Source organism: Cebidichthys violaceus, unplaced genomic scaffold (assembly GCF_023349555.1).
Source record: "Cebidichthys violaceus isolate CVI_PGR_0920_01 unplaced genomic scaffold, fCebVio1.0.p SCAF_19, whole genome shotgun sequence".
Taxonomy (NCBI): Eukaryota; Metazoa; Chordata; class Actinopteri; order Perciformes; family Stichaeidae; genus Cebidichthys; species Cebidichthys violaceus.
In genome coordinates this window covers 2,277,353-2,294,178 of record NW_027176361.1, presented here as the reverse complement: position 1 = coordinate 2,294,178, position 16,826 = coordinate 2,277,353, and the positions used below count along the sequence as shown (strand labels likewise).

The following is a 16,826-nucleotide window of genomic DNA, read 5'->3' as shown; positions in this document are numbered from 1 at the left end:
TCAGATGTTTTCTGATGGCGTGGGACAATATTTCAGCTTCATTCTTTCAGCCGCAACTCCGGCGTTATAAACACATTATACTGCATATTCTCTCATCATGTATATTCACTCATGTGTGTTGCATCAAGATGAAGCAGTGAATCCGTTTACACAATCACACAGCCGATTTATTAGCAGCTGGTTTTTTTTGTGCATTATCGACATAAACTGTTACTTTCAGCCTGAATGATGCGTTTAACTTCTTAATATTTGTCTACTATAGTTTTGTGAATCATGCCGCTCTGCTGACAGCAGGCCTGTCCGTGTTTGTGATTGGTCACAGCGTTGTAAAGACCGCCCCCTCCATGTGAACGCACTCACAGCCAGATAACCGGCTCCATAGGACCTTTTAAAGGGTTCACGTTCGTTGGTGTTAGTTGAGCCGGCTGATTTCAGTGATTGACACCTCTTTTGATGCGTTAGAGCCAATAGAATTGAGCTGTACACACGTGGAAATGAATGACAGCACTGTTAGCCAATCAGAATTAGCAGAGTGCCGTTCTGTGACTCGTACTGGCTGTGAGTCACGAAGATTCCATCCCGCCTCTCATTCTCCTCCAATTACCTAGGGAGAGATATATATATATATATATATATATATATATATATATATATATATATATATATATATATATATACATGAAATATATATATATACTCTGAAATGTCCCCGCGGAGAAACAAGGGCCCAATAACAAAAGGGACCGTGTGGGGGATGGGTGTGAATGCCGGCGAGGTTATGCGCAAATTCAGGTGACGCGCCACTGTTTTACTCCTTACTGGCTAACGCTTCTGTCTATCAAAATCACGGCGGGCCCATTGACTGAAATCGACCAACCACAGGCTGAGCTAGGAGACCTGGAGTGGAAGCCAGATGAGAAAATCCCATGGATGACAGACATAAACAGGCTCAGAGAGGATCCAGGCTCTCTAAATGATGCCAAACTTCTGCATATGATAGATTGAACACTATTAGTCATAAAAGAAGTGAAATATATAATTATATACTCTATGAAATTACAATGGAACAGCTGGAACCAAATGACATTTTGGTTGACCTCGGCTGAAATCACTGCACTCTAACCTCTCTAGCTCTTGAATGCTTCAATTTATCAAAGAAAACATTGTGCAGAGAGACTCTCAACCCATTGGGCTATGATCTGGAGAGGAGAAAAGCTTTCCACTACAACATTAAAAAGAAATATCTTATCAAAATTGGATTAATTTATAGTCGGAGATAAAGAATTTCAATTTGTGCTGTGTTCCATCTTAATGTACTCTTAACCAGTAACATATATACTGATATTTACAAATTAGAACAAATTTCACAAGTGTCAGCTTTCTACACTATAACAACGATTAAAATACACCTTATATTTAGACGAAAATCACTCTCTTAACTATGGGTTGCAAAAATCGAGGAGAGGCCTACAAAAAGGCTTAGGGCTTAACGGGTTTTTAAAAGTGAACGTTTTTTATTTTTATTACTATTCATAGACGATTATTAAACGTTCACGTTTCAACCAGATTTTACCAGGATTTGCAATATTGGCTTTCAACTGATAAATGTGGATGTGGTTTCTTAGTAAGCCTCTAAAATGATGATATAATATTATTAGCACAATGTAGAGGACGAAAAATTATAGTCTTGCAAATCCCGTTGAGATCTGGTCTAAACGTGAACGTTTAATTAACGTCTATAAATGGTCGGAGAAAACGCATTTAATTTTGGACCAATTTTGGGCTTGTTCTAACGTCTTTCTTCTCATTTCGGGTATTTTAAAAAGGTGAAGTGTCTGTTGTGTTCAAGAGAACTTGGATACAACAATAACACCTCAACTATGCTGAGGCATTATAGAGCCCTGCATGAAAACAAGGAGGCCGACTAAGGTGGCCAAAGCCATTGTGTCGAAGGCATCTGCGGTTAGTTTAACATCAGATATGTGGACCTCTATCAACACTGACACTGCAGGCCAACTAGTGTTGTGGAAGATGTCGGTATGAGGAACGTTCTTAGGATCGAATGACGTCACGTAGGAGCCTCCCTTTAGACGCACCGTCACCAGAAGAACACACAAGTCGTATGAAAAGGAGAGGACTACAAAAGAGATGGAGTCACAATGTGCACCAGCTGTTGCAGTCACCGGAGACTACCGGACATCGTCGGGTAACCATCATCGCCTCGGAGTTACGGTGCATTATGTTGATGAACAGTGGGAGCTGCGTTCACATGCTCACCATTTCTTGAACGAGACATCGCCGTTTTTTTAGCTGTTTGCGCACCACAAGCTGAGTGCTATAGAGCCACGTTATATTGGAGATGTCTGGCCAGTTTGAACATATTTCATATTTGTTTTATTATTATTTGGCTCTTCAGGTAAATGATGTGGCTTTTCTGTTTTTACAGAAATGAGACTCCTAAGGACCAAACCTCTTGACCAGCGTGAAGTTGAGTTGTTTCCTTAGTGAAGAGGAAGAGCTTTGTCTTTGAAGCACTGCGTTTTAATTCTTTACATGTTGTACCGTGTGAGGCAGGTTGAGAAGAAAATAAAGTAGTTAACAATGGCAACTGTTTCACTAATTCAACAAACACACCATTGTGTTTACAGTCTCGGTTTGTGACGTGTTGAATAGAAATGGTCATGATTTCCTTTAACTCAGGATGTGGGTAGACCGTCAGCTGAAACTAAACGAGATGAACTCAAACAGCAGCGACACAGGATGGAAGCTGCTTCTCTCTGCCTGATACTTTGTAAGAAAATCTACTTTTTTCAATAATTACAATAGATGTCATTTTTCTTTGTTTATTCGACAACCAACACGAAATGTAGTTTAGAGATCTGACTAGAAGTAGAAAAGTTCAGAGTCATTTACAGGGGAACAGTACGGGTAAGATATGAATATGCTCTATACGGGATGACCAAAAACATACGAGTGCATAACTAGTGATTAGTGAGTTATCTTGATTTGATTGTTGATGATTTGAAAGTCTGGATTTTCTGTTTCTGGTACTATGAAGTTTGTGTCAAAGTGTTCTGAAGCTGTCCTCTTGGCATCGGGTGCAGTTCATCAAAGTTTGCTGGATCATGCCCACAACGTCTTTGCACAAATACTTTATTTGTACGATAAAAAATGTGGATAAAAGTGACCGTGATTTATTGATTGATTTCATAGTTAAAAAGCTGCAGTAATGTCTCTGTTTTTAACCATTAGACGTCAAACTGATGTTTGTTTTTAAAAAGCATTTCTTTCATTTCTCTGTTGGCGCCGCCAGCAGCCACGCTGAGCATCCATCCCGACAAGTCTCAGTTCTTTCGGTATGAGGACGTCTCTGTAACGTGCGCGGCGCCGACAGACTCCAGCGGCTGGACGTTGATGGGGAACAACTCCTTCAAGAGGTCCCGGTCCTGCGAGGGCGGCACCTGTGCGCTGAGCAAAGTCTTCCCATCGGACACCGGAGTGTACTGGTGTCAGTCCAAGCGGGGCGAGTGCAGCAGCACCGTCAACATCACAGTGACCGGTAACGTCGTCGTTAAACTTATCTGGGAGGATTCTGGAGATAAGGAAACTACAAATATCTATAAAACCTATGTAGAAAATGACACTGGGTTTTCTCCACTGTATTTCAGCCGGTGTCGTGATCCTGCAGAGCCCTGCACTTCCCGTGACTGAGGGAAAGAAAGTGACCATTCAATGTTCCTACAAGGAGAGATTTGCACCGAATCCGACGTCGGATTTCTCTGCTGCGTTCTACAGAAATGATGTTTTCATCGGCACTGAGCCTGCAGGAGAGATGGTCCTCCCAGCGGTGTCCAGGTCTGACGAAGGCTTCTACATGTGTGAACACCCCATGAAGGGGAAGTCACCGCAGAGCTGGCTGGCTGTGTCAGGTGACATGATGTTCTGCTTCCTATTTACTGTACATCTATGTTCAAGATGTATAGGTTTAATAAGACATTTGGGTCGTTTAATAGGCTGCTCCCAGTGTTTCTTGTCTCCATACATTTAAATCAGACTATATTTAGATAAAGCATTCAGTGTCTTCCAACCTCATTACATTAACTCCACTGGAGAACCACAGTGATGAGACCCATCTCTATTACTTTTGTCCTCTTGTTGCACCCTGTTGACAGTATTCATATGGCCTTATTAAAGAAAAGTTACATTTGATTTAAGATTTGAATGAAATCAGAAGTCATTATGTGTTTGAAACTCTGTTCTTCCTCACAGTGAGACCTCAGCCTACAGATGTCCCTCCTCCTCCTCCTCCTCCTCTCATGTCTCTGCCCAGGCTGCTGTGTACCATCCTGCTGTTCGTCCTCTACACCGTCATACTCATAATGTGCATACGCTTGTACTGCAGGATGGCTCGAGGTAAGAACACCTCTGAGAACATAGTAACAGAAATGAATCACCTCGTCTGTATGCCTCCTCCACAGGAGGTCAGAGGTGAGGAACAACTCTACTGACCTTTTATTTTAGTATTCAGATCCTTTAATCTCCGTTTTGTTCTAGTTTGTGCATCTATAAGTGTTCATTTCAAGAGTGTTTTTGGATCTCATTTCCCAGAGACACTCTTTGAAAGGGAGTGATGTAATCTGCTACCTCACCACTAGATGCCACTAAATCCCACACAAGTAAAAGTACTAAAACCACACTGTGAAAATACTCCACTTCAAGCAAAAGTCATGCATTCAAGACGTTACTGAAGACAAAGTATTTAAAGTAGTCAGAGTATTGATAGTGCAGTAATATGTTCCCTGTGAGTGTTTGACTGTTTGACTCTTACTTTAGCATTACACTGAACTAGTTGTTGGTGCAGAAGTGGAGCTGCTAGAAACAGTTTCCAGTCTTTGTTGTTCATGTGGCTGCTTCATATCCTGTTTCACTGAAATGTGAGAGCTGGCATCTCTTGTGGCTGATGACGGGTTTGATCCTGTGGGTTTTTCGGTGGAAGATCGAACCGGTCGAAATCAACACATTTGGAAACGCGTGGTTTTCACTGGACAGGAAGGGTGTGAGCTGGTTGTCACAGCAACAACAATGAAGAAAGCAGGAAGACAAAGAAGAAGAAGGAGGTGAAGTCACTCTCACTTTACTTTAACACCTTCTCTCCTCTGGTTGTTCTGCAGCTCGAGCTGATGCTAAAAGGAGAGCTGATCTCGTACTGGAGTGATGAAGAAGAGCTTCAACCTGTGACATTGTAGATATATCGAGTGTGAAGAAGGCAATATTCTTATATTTTTACTATTCCATGTTCCTAAAATTGTCTAAAATTTCTGTTTCACCTCTTAGTTAATGTATAGAGGAGGGAACCTGACCAAACAAAAAATGAATAAATTAAAAGATACATTTAAAAAACAAATGGATGAATGTAAAAAATAAATAAAAAAATAATTAATAATAGATAACAAAAGCAAAGAAAATGAAGGCAAATTAAGACAGAAGTATACATTTCCCAATTAATGAATGCATACATTTATTTTTTATTTGTTTTTGGTATATTTATTGGCATATTAATTTATTTATTAAGTCATATTTTTGTTCATTTTATTTTGGCTGCTTCCGTCCTCCATAAACTTGATGCTTCATGCTTTATTTAATCATCTTTAAAATTGTTTGCATTTCTTATTCCTACGTAACAATCTGCACAGTTAAATTACCAGCCAGAAATACATAATTCAATTTAACAATGAAAAAATAAATGCAAAAATAAATAAGTAAAGATTTATAGAAATAGATAAATATGGCTGCATTATTATTTATGACTTTACTCTGATATCCTGTACATTAGTTTTATAATTTGAGGGTTATGGGATGTCATTTGTGCAGTTATTTTATTATAAATCAAAGTATAACATGAAAAGTTATGTAAGACATCACACCCGAGTTGACTGCGTTCCAGTAAAACAAGTGTGAAAAGTTAATACCAGTTGAGAACCAGCACCTTTAATTATCGCGTCACGCCACCTAGTGGACAGGTCCGAAACACTTTCACTCACGAGACAGGCCTTTGAAATGACATGTTATTACATAAACATGTTGTACATTTGCAATTGTGCGCTTAGTAATCAAAATAAAACATTAAAAAACAGACGCCTCTGCACTTGAACTCTTTATTTGATGATTCTGTAAAGTCGCTGTGAGAGCTCAGCGCTCTGCAGAACTTAACAATCCTTCAACTTTGGTTTCACCTGAACGCATCGGCTTCTCCAACCAGAGTCGGCTGTTTGTCCAATAAAATATAAATAAGGGAAATCTGTCAGTTTGCAGTATTTGGCCCAAAATAATTGCTTTTAATTCACGTGTCTTCACTGTTTTTCTTTCTTTTTTTATCCTTTATCAGCATTCGATCCTTTATTGGTGATTTCAGCAGGTTCACCTATAATTACATTATTTCCACACAGATGCAATAACAATGATTGTCCAGTAGATGTCACCATCCTGACTGAATGAGGAAGTACCTGTTTTATTGTACATAAATACTTTGTGTTGCTAAAAATAGGACTCACAAACTTTTCTGATGTCATCCCAAATATGACTCGGGTGAAGGTGTGTTTCAGGTGTGGATAGAGGAATGAAGAAGTACCCGTTTTATTGTACACAAATACTTTGTGTTGCTAAAAATAGGACTATTTATTAATAACTGGAAGACGGAAACGCAAACAGATGCGTCGTTTATAACAGCTGTACACTCACACGTGATCCAGTACTCACACAGCAGCTCCGGTGGAGCTCTCTACAGACTCCGCCTCTCCGCGCTTCTCCTGCCGTGTTTATGCTTCACCTGTTCGGCTGCGTGCTCGTCTGGACGTGTCTTCTCTCGTCACGTTCTTGGTACCCTGGAACATGGTTAAGGTAAACTCGGGGGTTATGTTTCGAGACTTTTTTCAACATGTACTGACAGTTTGAAGTGCCCATCCTTTACAAAGCGCTCTTGTTTTATATTTGTATCAGTTGTCATTATTAATCTGATTGAAAGGTTAGAGACTTTACGTTACATTACAGTCATTTAGCAGACGCTTTTATCCAAAGCGACTTACAATAAGTGCATTCAACATTGGTAATCATAAGAACTACTGGTGACCAGAAGTCATAAGTACATTTCCTTTTCCAAACAAGCATCTAAGAGCATGAAGCAGAGCATAACTCAGAGCCAAAGTGCAGAAACAAGAAAAACAGTTAGTGCTATAAGTAATACGAATACAATAAGTGCAACAAGCTAGTATGAAAACAATAAGTGCTGAGTGGAAGGCTCAGGGTAGCACTTCCTGAAGAGGTGGGTTTTCAGCCTGCGCCGAAAGATGGGCAGCGACTCTGCTGTCCTGACGTCAGTGGGAAGTTCATTCCACCACTGTGGGGCCAGGACAGAAAACAGCCGTGACCGGGTCGATCGGCCACCAGGACCTCTGAGCGACGGGGCGACCGATCGCCCCGAGGCAGCAGAGCAATGTGGTCGGGCGGGGGTGTAAGGCTTGACCGTGGCCTGGAGATAGGAAGGAGCTGTTCCTTTCACTGCCCTGTATTCTAGCACCAGAGTCTTAAACTGGATGCGAGCTCTTACAGGTAGCCAGTGTAGAGAACGGAGAAAGGAAGTTGTGTGGGAGAACTTGGGGCGATTGAACACCAGGCGAGCTGCAGCTTTCTGGACAAGCTCCAGAGGTCTGATGGCCGACGCCGGGGCTCCGGCGAGTAGAGAGTGTCAGTAGTCCAGGCGGGAGATGACAAGAGCCTGGATGAGAACCTGCGCCATCTCGTCAGTGAGGAAGGGACGAATCCTCCTGATGTTGTAGAGCAGGAATCTGCAGGAGCGTGTAACAGATGAAATGTTTGCTGAGAATGACAGTTGGTCATCCAGGGTCACACCCAGGTTCCTCGCAGTCCGAGTTGGCGTCACCACGGTATCATCAATGGTGATGGACAGGTCCCGGTGCGGGCAACCCTTCCCCGGGAGGAACAGTAGCTCAGTTTTGTCTAGGTTGAGCTTGAGGTGGTGTGTCGTCATCCACTTCGAGATGTCAGCCAAACACCAAGCGATGCGCGTCTCCACTTGGGTGTCACCGGGGGGAAATCACAAGACCAGCTGGGTGTCATCGGCATAACAATGGTAGGAGAAGTCATGCGAGCGAATAACAGAACCCAGAGATGTTGTGTAGAGCGAGAAGAGAAGGGGGCCCAGGACTGACCCTTGCGGAACCCCCGTAGTCAGCATGCGTGGTTCCGACACGGCCCCCCTCCAGGTCATCTGGTAGGATCGACCCGTCAGGTAGGATGCAAACAGGGAGAGTGCAGAGCCTGAGACGCCCATCCCCTCGAGGGTGGAGAGGAGGATTTGATGGTTCACAGTGTCAAACGCCGCAGACAAGTCCAGGAGAATCAGGACAGAGGAGAGAGAGTTAGCTCTCGCGGCGTGAAGCGACTCTGTCACCGCAAGGAGGGCCTTATTTGCGTCTGTGTGTGTTTTGAAATTCTGATTGTGAAGTCATAAATAAGAGAAACTGAATTTGATTATGGTTTCTCTTAAATGATAAAACTCATCAAACACTCAGGAATGATCAGCCTCATGTGACTGAATTAAATGATGTAAAAAGCTCTCTCTCTCTCTTTAATTAATTAAAAATTAATTCATAATAAAAGTTATTGAAGGAAATGTCAGAAAAGACAAATCTTTCTAATAAATGAAGAAAGTTGTTTGTGGTCTTTTTGTTGTTTGTTCAGTCTACAATGAAGACATATTCAAACCAGATGGTGAATCAGAAACCATATCAAAGATAAACTAGAGTTTAATCTCATCCGTCCTCACTGTGATGTTAAACTCCAGTGATTAGCTGCAGCATCCAATCACATCACTGATGAACAATGAGGGGGCGTGTCGGCCGTGTAAACACTTCCTGGAAGGCGACTCTCGTGCGCCCTCGCTCATGGCTCCTCGGAGATCTCTCTTCGCTAGCGAGGAAATGACAAATAAGAGACTTGGGATGGGCCCATGTTGTCATGAGAAGCACAGAAGAAGAAGTGTTGTAGTGACTACAGACAGAGTGCAGCTGGTCTCTGTTGACCTGTGATGTGATGTGTTCATGACTCTGGTCCTCTGTCTCCTCTCACAGGGAGAAGATGATCTGTAGCATCCTGCTGCTCTTCAAACTTACCTCCTGTGTCTCTGGTGAGTTCACAGCTTCACTAAATACACCTTCAGCCTCACTCACACACTTTAACATCACTCTAGTTATTGTTACAATCAAGCACCTTGTTCATACCTTTGTGTCTTTAAAGCTCAGCATCAGTAAACATCTCCAGGTGGAGTTTGAAGGCTCTCATGTTACCGTTGTCAGTTTGTCTGCTCCTCACTCTCCCTCTCTGTCTCCTCAACAGGATCATTAGTAGTGGATGTGGCAAAGACCTCCTATCAGGCAGAGGAGAACCACAACGTCACTCTGGAATGGACCTTCACCCCCACAACAGACGGTTCCATCAAGTCCATTTTTATCATCTGTGAGATGTTAACTGTTCTCAGATCCTTCGTCCTGTTTCATCTTCATGAAGGTGTCGAGGTCTCAGAGTCTCAGCATGAACGATTTGCAGGACGAATCCAGTTTGACAAAGACGTCCTCAGAGAAGAACGACTCAGACTCCACATGTCCAGACTCAGGACTGATGACTCAGGTCTTTACCTGTGTAGAGTCGACACACATTATGGAAGTGGTTCTCGGGAATGTCACCTCAATGTCACAGGTGAGTTGATTCAGTAGAAGTTTCTCATCAGGTTCAATTCAGGAGATTTATTGGATAAAACAATTATTGTTGACTAACTCAGTTTAATCTGTTGAGGACATTCAGTCTTCTGTTTTAGTGAGATGTTGTTTCTTCTCATGAGTGACTCAGACTTGTTTGGTGTCTTTACAGCACAGAGGGATCGACCCAAACCTGAGACACCAAACTCAACAAGTGGAGGAAGAGATCCTTCACAGACAGGAAGTCCATCACAACCTGAGAGTCGAGGAAGGATCGCCTTCTACTGTGTAGTAGGACTGATAGTAGTAATACCTCTGTTGAGTGTTTGTTGGGGTTTCTATCACTATCTGCCTAGAGAACAAGATTCAAAGAATCGCTCTCTGCCTAGAGAACAAGATTTATGCTAGCCACCGGCTTAGCCGTCACTGTGGTGAGCTAGTCAGTGTGGCACGGTCACATACACTAAAAGTCACTTTGTCTACAAAGCCAGCAGAACCTCAGATTACAACGCACACAGGGGGAGATCCACACTGTACACCATGTTCACCATCTTTGTTTAGTGTGTTAGCATGCTAATATTAGCTAACTAGCAGCTGAGGCTCATTATAGTTTTGCAGGTATTTGGTCATAAACTAAAGTATTGCTACAAATTCAGATTTCGTCTTGATGGTGCTAAAGTTAAGGGATCACCAAAGATGTTTCAGTTCATCCTCAGGGGAACATGAATGTTTGTGTCGTATGTTTTAGTGGTCGAGATATTTTACTTGAAATCGTTCCTTCATCAAAGCTAACGTTTAACAAAGTGCTTCTTCTCGGACCGTTAATTGGTTTGGACGTCCAGATTTCCATAAATAGACACATTTTAAGTTAAATTGGCGTGTTTCTCACTGAGAAGCTATTTATGTATTCATGGTGGTGGGTACAGAAATAACCCCGGTACAGAGCTCTGAAGCTGAGCCTCACCAGTGTTGTTGTTACCCACAGTTCAATACCGATGCATTAATTCAGAACTAACAAACGGATAAGTCATAGAAGTCCAGTTTAATGTACAGTTACTAAAAGTGACGACACATCTTCCTGCCAATCACCATCACAAACTGACCTTTTTTATTGTTTCGGTATGAGAACTATAATGCGCAATGAAGACTTTTAACAACGTGTTATTGTCCTCGACTGCCACTGTGTGTAAGGATCAGCCTCTTTTGTTTGTTTCTTTAACAATAACAGAAATGATTGTCAATCCTGTCACTCTCACCTGTTATATTGATTCTATGTCTTTAGTATTTATGTAGTCAAACTCTTCCTGCACAAAATGGTTGTGTACATGTTGTTATCACAACTAATGTATATTTTCTGTTGCTGCTGCAAAAAACATCTGTACTTTTTTTAAATTGTCTTTAAATTATTTTGTGCATAGATTTCACATATACATTTCCTCCTGCAGCAGGTTTTGAATACTTTAAATATAATCAGTGATGTAATAGTGCTGACTATACGGGTGAAGGTGTGTTTCAGGTGTTGATAGAGGAATGAAGAAGTACCTGTTTTATTGTACACAAATACTTTGTTGCTAAAAATAGGACTATTCATTAATAACTGGAAGACAGAAACTCAAACAGATGTTACGCATTTAAAGCTGCACCCATAACCCTGTTTACACATGTTTACATAACATAAACAAATAGAAACGATTATTATTTTAAGTTTGTTCCCTTAAAGTCTGTTTGTTCCTTGATGTGTTTTGTCGCTGAAGAAGGGAATCATCCTGAGAGCGATATGTTGATAATTAATAATGAATGGATGTAAATGTAATTTTCTTTTAACAATAAAGTTGTTATGATAGTTGTTATTCAGTCGCAGTATTGAACCTCAATAGTTTATTACTTCTAAACAACAGGAACACATATTTAAATATGTCTTCGTCTTTGATTAAATGTTTTAAGAATGAATCCATAATTATAATATCCGTGTCTGCTACTGGAAACATTTAGACATTTAAACATTATCAAACATTTAACAGATTGATTTTATAATTTACTGCTGAAACCTTGTATTTAAATGATGAAACTATGAGTTTTTATTTGACCAATAACACTTTAATCCCTTGTTGATGCAGGTTTGCTTAGAAAAATCAACTTCTGTTTAACCCATTACAGAATAGATTTCCACCCTCGTGTCGTTTCCTGTCAGGTGTTTCCCGGTTTGACCGTTGAGTAGAAGGTCGGAGCAGCGGTCGCATCTGAGGAGGAAGGACAGAATAATAGAAACACTGTGTCGCTGTTCGATTCCCACAATAATGAATGTTCCATTACTGCGACCAGGAAACAGAGGAGGGTTTCCCCTTTCAAGAGGATAACAACAGACTTGTCCACTATACTTTAATGCTTTAATAAAACCAAATATGTGGGTTAAAAACCATGAGTACCTGTCCTCTCTTTGACTATGAAATGTAGGATTAAATATCAGGAAGCGAGGCTGCTCTCATCCTTGAAGTAAAGGTCGTAACACAAAGGACAAGATACTATTGTACACGATTGTCTGCTGTTGTTTGGGTTTGTTATATACTCATATTTGTCTTTCTGTGTTTTTGTTTCTATGCATGTGCTTTTTTAAATACATGTCGTCACTTCAAGCCCATAAACGTAGAATAGAAACTGGGTCAGCCTGATAAGGTAGAACAATGAGGTTTTGTAATGCCGACTGTTTTGTTCACTATGTAACCATGAACCAATAGGAGCGTAGAGAGGGCGGGACTTCTATCTCTATGCAGATAACAACAAACACAGTGTGCAGGACCCAGAGTGTCGTTACATTACAGATTCAAACTGTTTTATTTATGTCATAAGAATATTTGAGGTTCACCTTGTTTCTTTTAACGTATTGTTTTTATCATCTGCTGGTATTTATTATTGTGTGTTTGTTTACCTCTGATCCTGTTTGTCTGCGCTTGCTGTGTGATGGTGACGTCCGTGTACGACACATCAGGGTCGACTTTACCTGCAGAGCAACATTTTAGTGTTTGATGTGAATTTAAAAGAACAAAAAAACTGGAGAAAAAAACAACAACAGGAAGTTACTGCTGAAAAACATGTAAAATGTGTTTTTGTGTCATAAATGAATCACAGACACTGAAATAGTGTAAATATGTCTCTGATTCTATTATATTGTCTGTCCATCGTCTATGGACAGCGTGATGCTACGTTACAGGACACTTTGTCCTTTTTTGTGTATCAATTGTGAAATACTTTCATTTCTTTAGTTACAATATCACCCATGAATACATTTTTTTGACGCACTTCACATACAGATGTTTCTATTCATTTCATACCACTTGTTTGCAAATCCAACAACAAACTTCCACGCTCGGCACGTTCTGACCTCCTGAAACTCCGGTTTCAAGAGTTAAAGAGGGTTAGTCGATTTATTGACATGAAAACAGGCTGACCTTTGTGGTTCCTCCAGAGGCAGAGCAGCACCAGCAGCACCAGCAGCACCAGCGAGAGGCAGGTGCCCACCACAGGAAGTAGAAAGCCTGCGAGGGGGGAGTCCGGCGGCGGCGGCGGTGGCTCAGGTCGGCCTGCTTCAAAACAGAAATACCACAGGTTGGCCTCGATGCAAACAGACTTCTGTCTGTACGGCTGGCTGGCTTTGTGCTGAATACGCTCTGGATAAATCTCAGTTTGATAAAAACCTTTATGTTTTAAATTTGAATGTTCTCGTCTGTCGCTGGTCAGACAGAAAATGTAAAGATGTACAGATGTTTATAATGGTGGAACCAAATTCTGTATTTGTTCCTCCGTCTCTCTCATTGTCTAACTTATTCTTGAAACTATCTTAAAAAGAAACTCCTGTTGAAAACCTAATTACAGACTTCAGAAGAATACAAACAAACCAGGTTTTTAAACGACATAATTTCCTTGGGTGTTCATGTAGAAGTAGTTTTTCGGGGCCCTTAAAGGGACAGTTCACCCCAAACCTGTTACCTGTAGCGCTATTTATCAGTCTGGATTGTTTTAGTGTGTGATATCGGCAGTAGAGATGTCCGTCTTTTCTCCATTAATATGGAATTATATGCTTTTGGTGCTCAAAGAGGCAAAGAATAATTTTGAAAAAGCCCAAATTTCATGCAGGAACTATTTTCTTTCTACCGAACTTCACCGCGCAGAAGGTGAAGCGTCCTCCTCCGCTGAGCTGTGACGTTAGCGATCGATGCTAAGTGAGCTAGCAGCATCCAGTCTAGATGCACGCTTCCTTCTCCAGAAAGAAAATAGTTCCTACATGAAACACTGCAGAGGACACAGTCTGTGGATTATCTAGGAACCGGGTCACGGTTTCTAGAAAGAGACTTCAAATACATGTTTTTGGAGACATCTTTGTGTTCTTGATTTTGTGGTGAACTGTCCCTCTGAGGCTGTCCTCACCTCTGACAGTCAGCCAGCTTTCTGAAGACCCTCCGACTCCAGAGACGTTACACTTGTAGAGTCCTTCATCGGCCTTGGAAACACCGGGGACGGTGATGTTCCCCGTGAAGCTGCTCCCGATGAGGAGGCCGTCTTTGTAGAAACCGGCTGTGAGGTTGGAAGTCGACTTGGTTCTGCAGCGTAGAGTCACGTTGTCTCCCTCTGTCACGGGGAGGACGGGACTCTCCAGGATCACGAATCCACCTGAGAGACAAGACCAGAAGATAGTTCACTTGAAGAGGTCAAAGCTCCGGCAACACTTGTAGTCTGAAGAACGACTTTAATGCCGGACCAACGTGCTTCCTCTTCCAGACTTCTTCAGGCTTTTGACCTCCTCCAAGCACCTCGGAAGTCCGGACAGAAGTCCATTCTAGAAAAACCATAGAATTCTAGATTGCAGCTTTGAGACACTTCAGCATCATCTTCACTTTTCAGGCCCGGAGGTTGACGACTTGTTTTAGAATCGGCATGTCAGAAACTGAGCGTTCTCCAACTATGGTGACCAAAAACCTCTGCATGTTCAGCCCCGTCAAAGGAGAACATCTGGAGGTGAATTTCCCGTCTTTTTGTTTAAACTCACCAGTCACCATGATGTTGACGGTGTCACTGCACCTTCCTCCTGCTGCAGACTCACACCAGTACACCCCAGTGTCTAGTGGGTACAGGTCCTGGATGAAGCAGCAGGATCGATCGGTTGTCTCTGAGGAACACTCTTGGTTTGTCTTAGTCGATGTGTTCCTCTTCACCCTCCAGTCAGGAGAGCCTCCCTGCTGCTCACAGCTCAGAGAGACGGACTCGTACTGGAGGAACTGAGCTCTGTCGGGGAGAACTCTCAGAGCGGCTGCAAGAACACAAATTTAAATCCTTTTCACCACCTCAGCAGAAAACCAAGCAACCGCTCGCCGGCTTCTTTCTTTCACTACGGATGTTATTTTGAACAAACACTGAGGCTTCTCTGCAGGCGTTTGTGTTCGCTGTCCGGGTCGATGGGAAGTTATTTATGTTATTAACAACAATACGCAGAATACAGAATGCTCCACGATGATGCAATCAAAACCTTCACGCGTCGCCCACGACGAAACATATGAAAGTAGCTGCTCTCAGTGTGAAACCACAGTAAGAAAAAGTAACATTAAAGATGAAGCTGCTGCTCGTCTCTGCAGAGAGATACACATCTGGAGGAGGAGTTGTTGGTGTCTGTATGTTACAGTTTGTTCTCTTTGTGTTGCCAACATCAAATATGTTATGTAGCATTTGGTTTATCAGTAGCGGGAACAAAAAGTTGCAAAATATGCAAAATGCTAAAAATATAAACACAAGGTAAACGGTGAGGATCATTAAGAGTAATCGCTTGAATTATGTACGATCATATTTTTGGAAGTTAAACACAGTTATTAAGAGATGCAGAGAACGTTTTACAACTAAATCACAGCGCAAAGACATTCAGTACTCACCAACGACAGCGCACAGTGTTGTTATCGCCATACTGACTGACTACAGACTGACTGACTGACTGACTGACTGACTACAGACGGACTGACTGACTGACTGACTACAGACGGACTGACTGACTGACTGACTACAGACGGACTGACTTACTGACTGACTGACTACTGACTGACTGACTGACTGACTGACTGACTGACTACAGACGGACTGACTGACTGACTGACTACAGACGGACTGACTGACTGACTGACTGACTACAGACGGACGTGTTGCATTCTATCACTCTTGAAGCTGAAGTGCAGATCACAGGCCACAAGCTTCCTGCTGTTATCTCGCTCTTCTTGAACAGACCGATGAAGGTTCACCGATTGGCTGAAATACGAGGACGTCTGCGCTCGGTTGCAATTGCGCAATGCGTCCGAGCGTTAAATAGGTCAACGCTAATGAAATGGAGCATCCAGTCCTGAAGAGATATGAACAGCTTTTACAATGGCTTTCATGTGACGTCGTCGCTTTTCTGATTTATTTGTATTTGTTGGTTTTCTGTCTCACTGAGCTTTCTGTTGTTGTTGTTTTGCTGCTTTGTAAACTCTGTTTTTAAAGGTGCTATAAAAGTAAAAAGTTATTATTTTTGAAAGAACATTCCTACGAATATAAATGTTCAAACAGTCAAACATTCTCTGCTTCTCTGAGGATTTGCTGCGTTTCTCTGTCCTCTGGGTTTCAGGCTGATAAATTAGATATTTTCACTTTATTTCACGTTCTCTGCTGGAACACAGCAGATGTTCTGTAACACGAGTGTGTTCCACATTCAGTTGTATTTTGACGACTTGTTCCAGTGGTTCAGGTTTAAGGCTCTTCTCTACCATCATCACTATAGATACATATTCATATTTCTGTTTAGAATGATTTATTATTCCCAGTTTTTAGGTTTTTACTATTCTTGCTGAGTCACAAGATAGATAAGTCATACACCACGCAATGATAATTTATTTTATTTATTTTATTTATTTTATTTATTTTATTTATTTTATTTATTTTATTTATTTTATTTATATTTTATTTAAATGTAAGTATAATTTACTCAGTATTTATATTATTTCTTTTATTTATTTTATATTTAATTTAAATGTAAGTTTAATTTAC

The 16,826-nt window shown here is 41.4% G+C and overlaps 2 protein-coding genes across 4 annotated transcripts; one reads left to right on the top strand and one right to left on the bottom strand.

Annotated features, from left to right (window-relative positions):
- Positions 1 to 2,726: 2,726 nt before the first annotated feature.
- Positions 2,727 to 6,133, top strand: LOC137874873 (low affinity immunoglobulin gamma Fc region receptor II-like). Of its 2 annotated transcripts, none has more exons than XM_068713839.1 (5): positions 2,727 to 2,791; positions 3,314 to 3,559; positions 3,669 to 3,929; positions 4,270 to 4,413; positions 5,172 to 6,133. In XM_068713839.1, exons 1-5 carry the CDS (start codon positions 2,761 to 2,763, stop codon positions 5,213 to 5,215), a joined length of 726 nt encoding a protein of 241 aa, XP_068569940.1. In that variant the 5' UTR covers positions 2,727 to 2,760; the 3' UTR covers positions 5,216 to 6,133. The 2 variants fall into 2 exon arrangements, with proteins under 2 accessions (XP_068569940.1, XP_068569941.1); XM_068713840.1 differs by having other exon boundaries at positions 2,729 to 2,791; positions 3,317 to 3,559.
- A 5,254-nt stretch (positions 6,134 to 11,387) lies between these two features.
- On the bottom strand, positions 11,388 to 16,010 carry LOC137874501 (low affinity immunoglobulin gamma Fc region receptor II-like). Of its 2 annotated transcripts, none has more exons than XM_068713204.1 (6): positions 15,686 to 16,010; positions 14,812 to 15,072; positions 14,193 to 14,435; positions 13,217 to 13,351; positions 12,697 to 12,768; positions 11,388 to 12,010 (listed from the first exon to the last, which is right to left on the bottom strand). In XM_068713204.1, exons 1-6 carry the CDS (start codon positions 15,714 to 15,716, stop codon positions 11,958 to 11,960), a joined length of 795 nt encoding a protein of 264 aa, XP_068569305.1. In that variant the 5' UTR covers positions 15,717 to 16,010; the 3' UTR covers positions 11,388 to 11,957. The 2 variants fall into 2 exon arrangements, with proteins under 2 accessions (XP_068569305.1, XP_068569306.1); XM_068713205.1 differs by having other exon boundaries at positions 13,217 to 13,348.
- Positions 16,011 to 16,826: the final 816 nt, after the last annotated feature.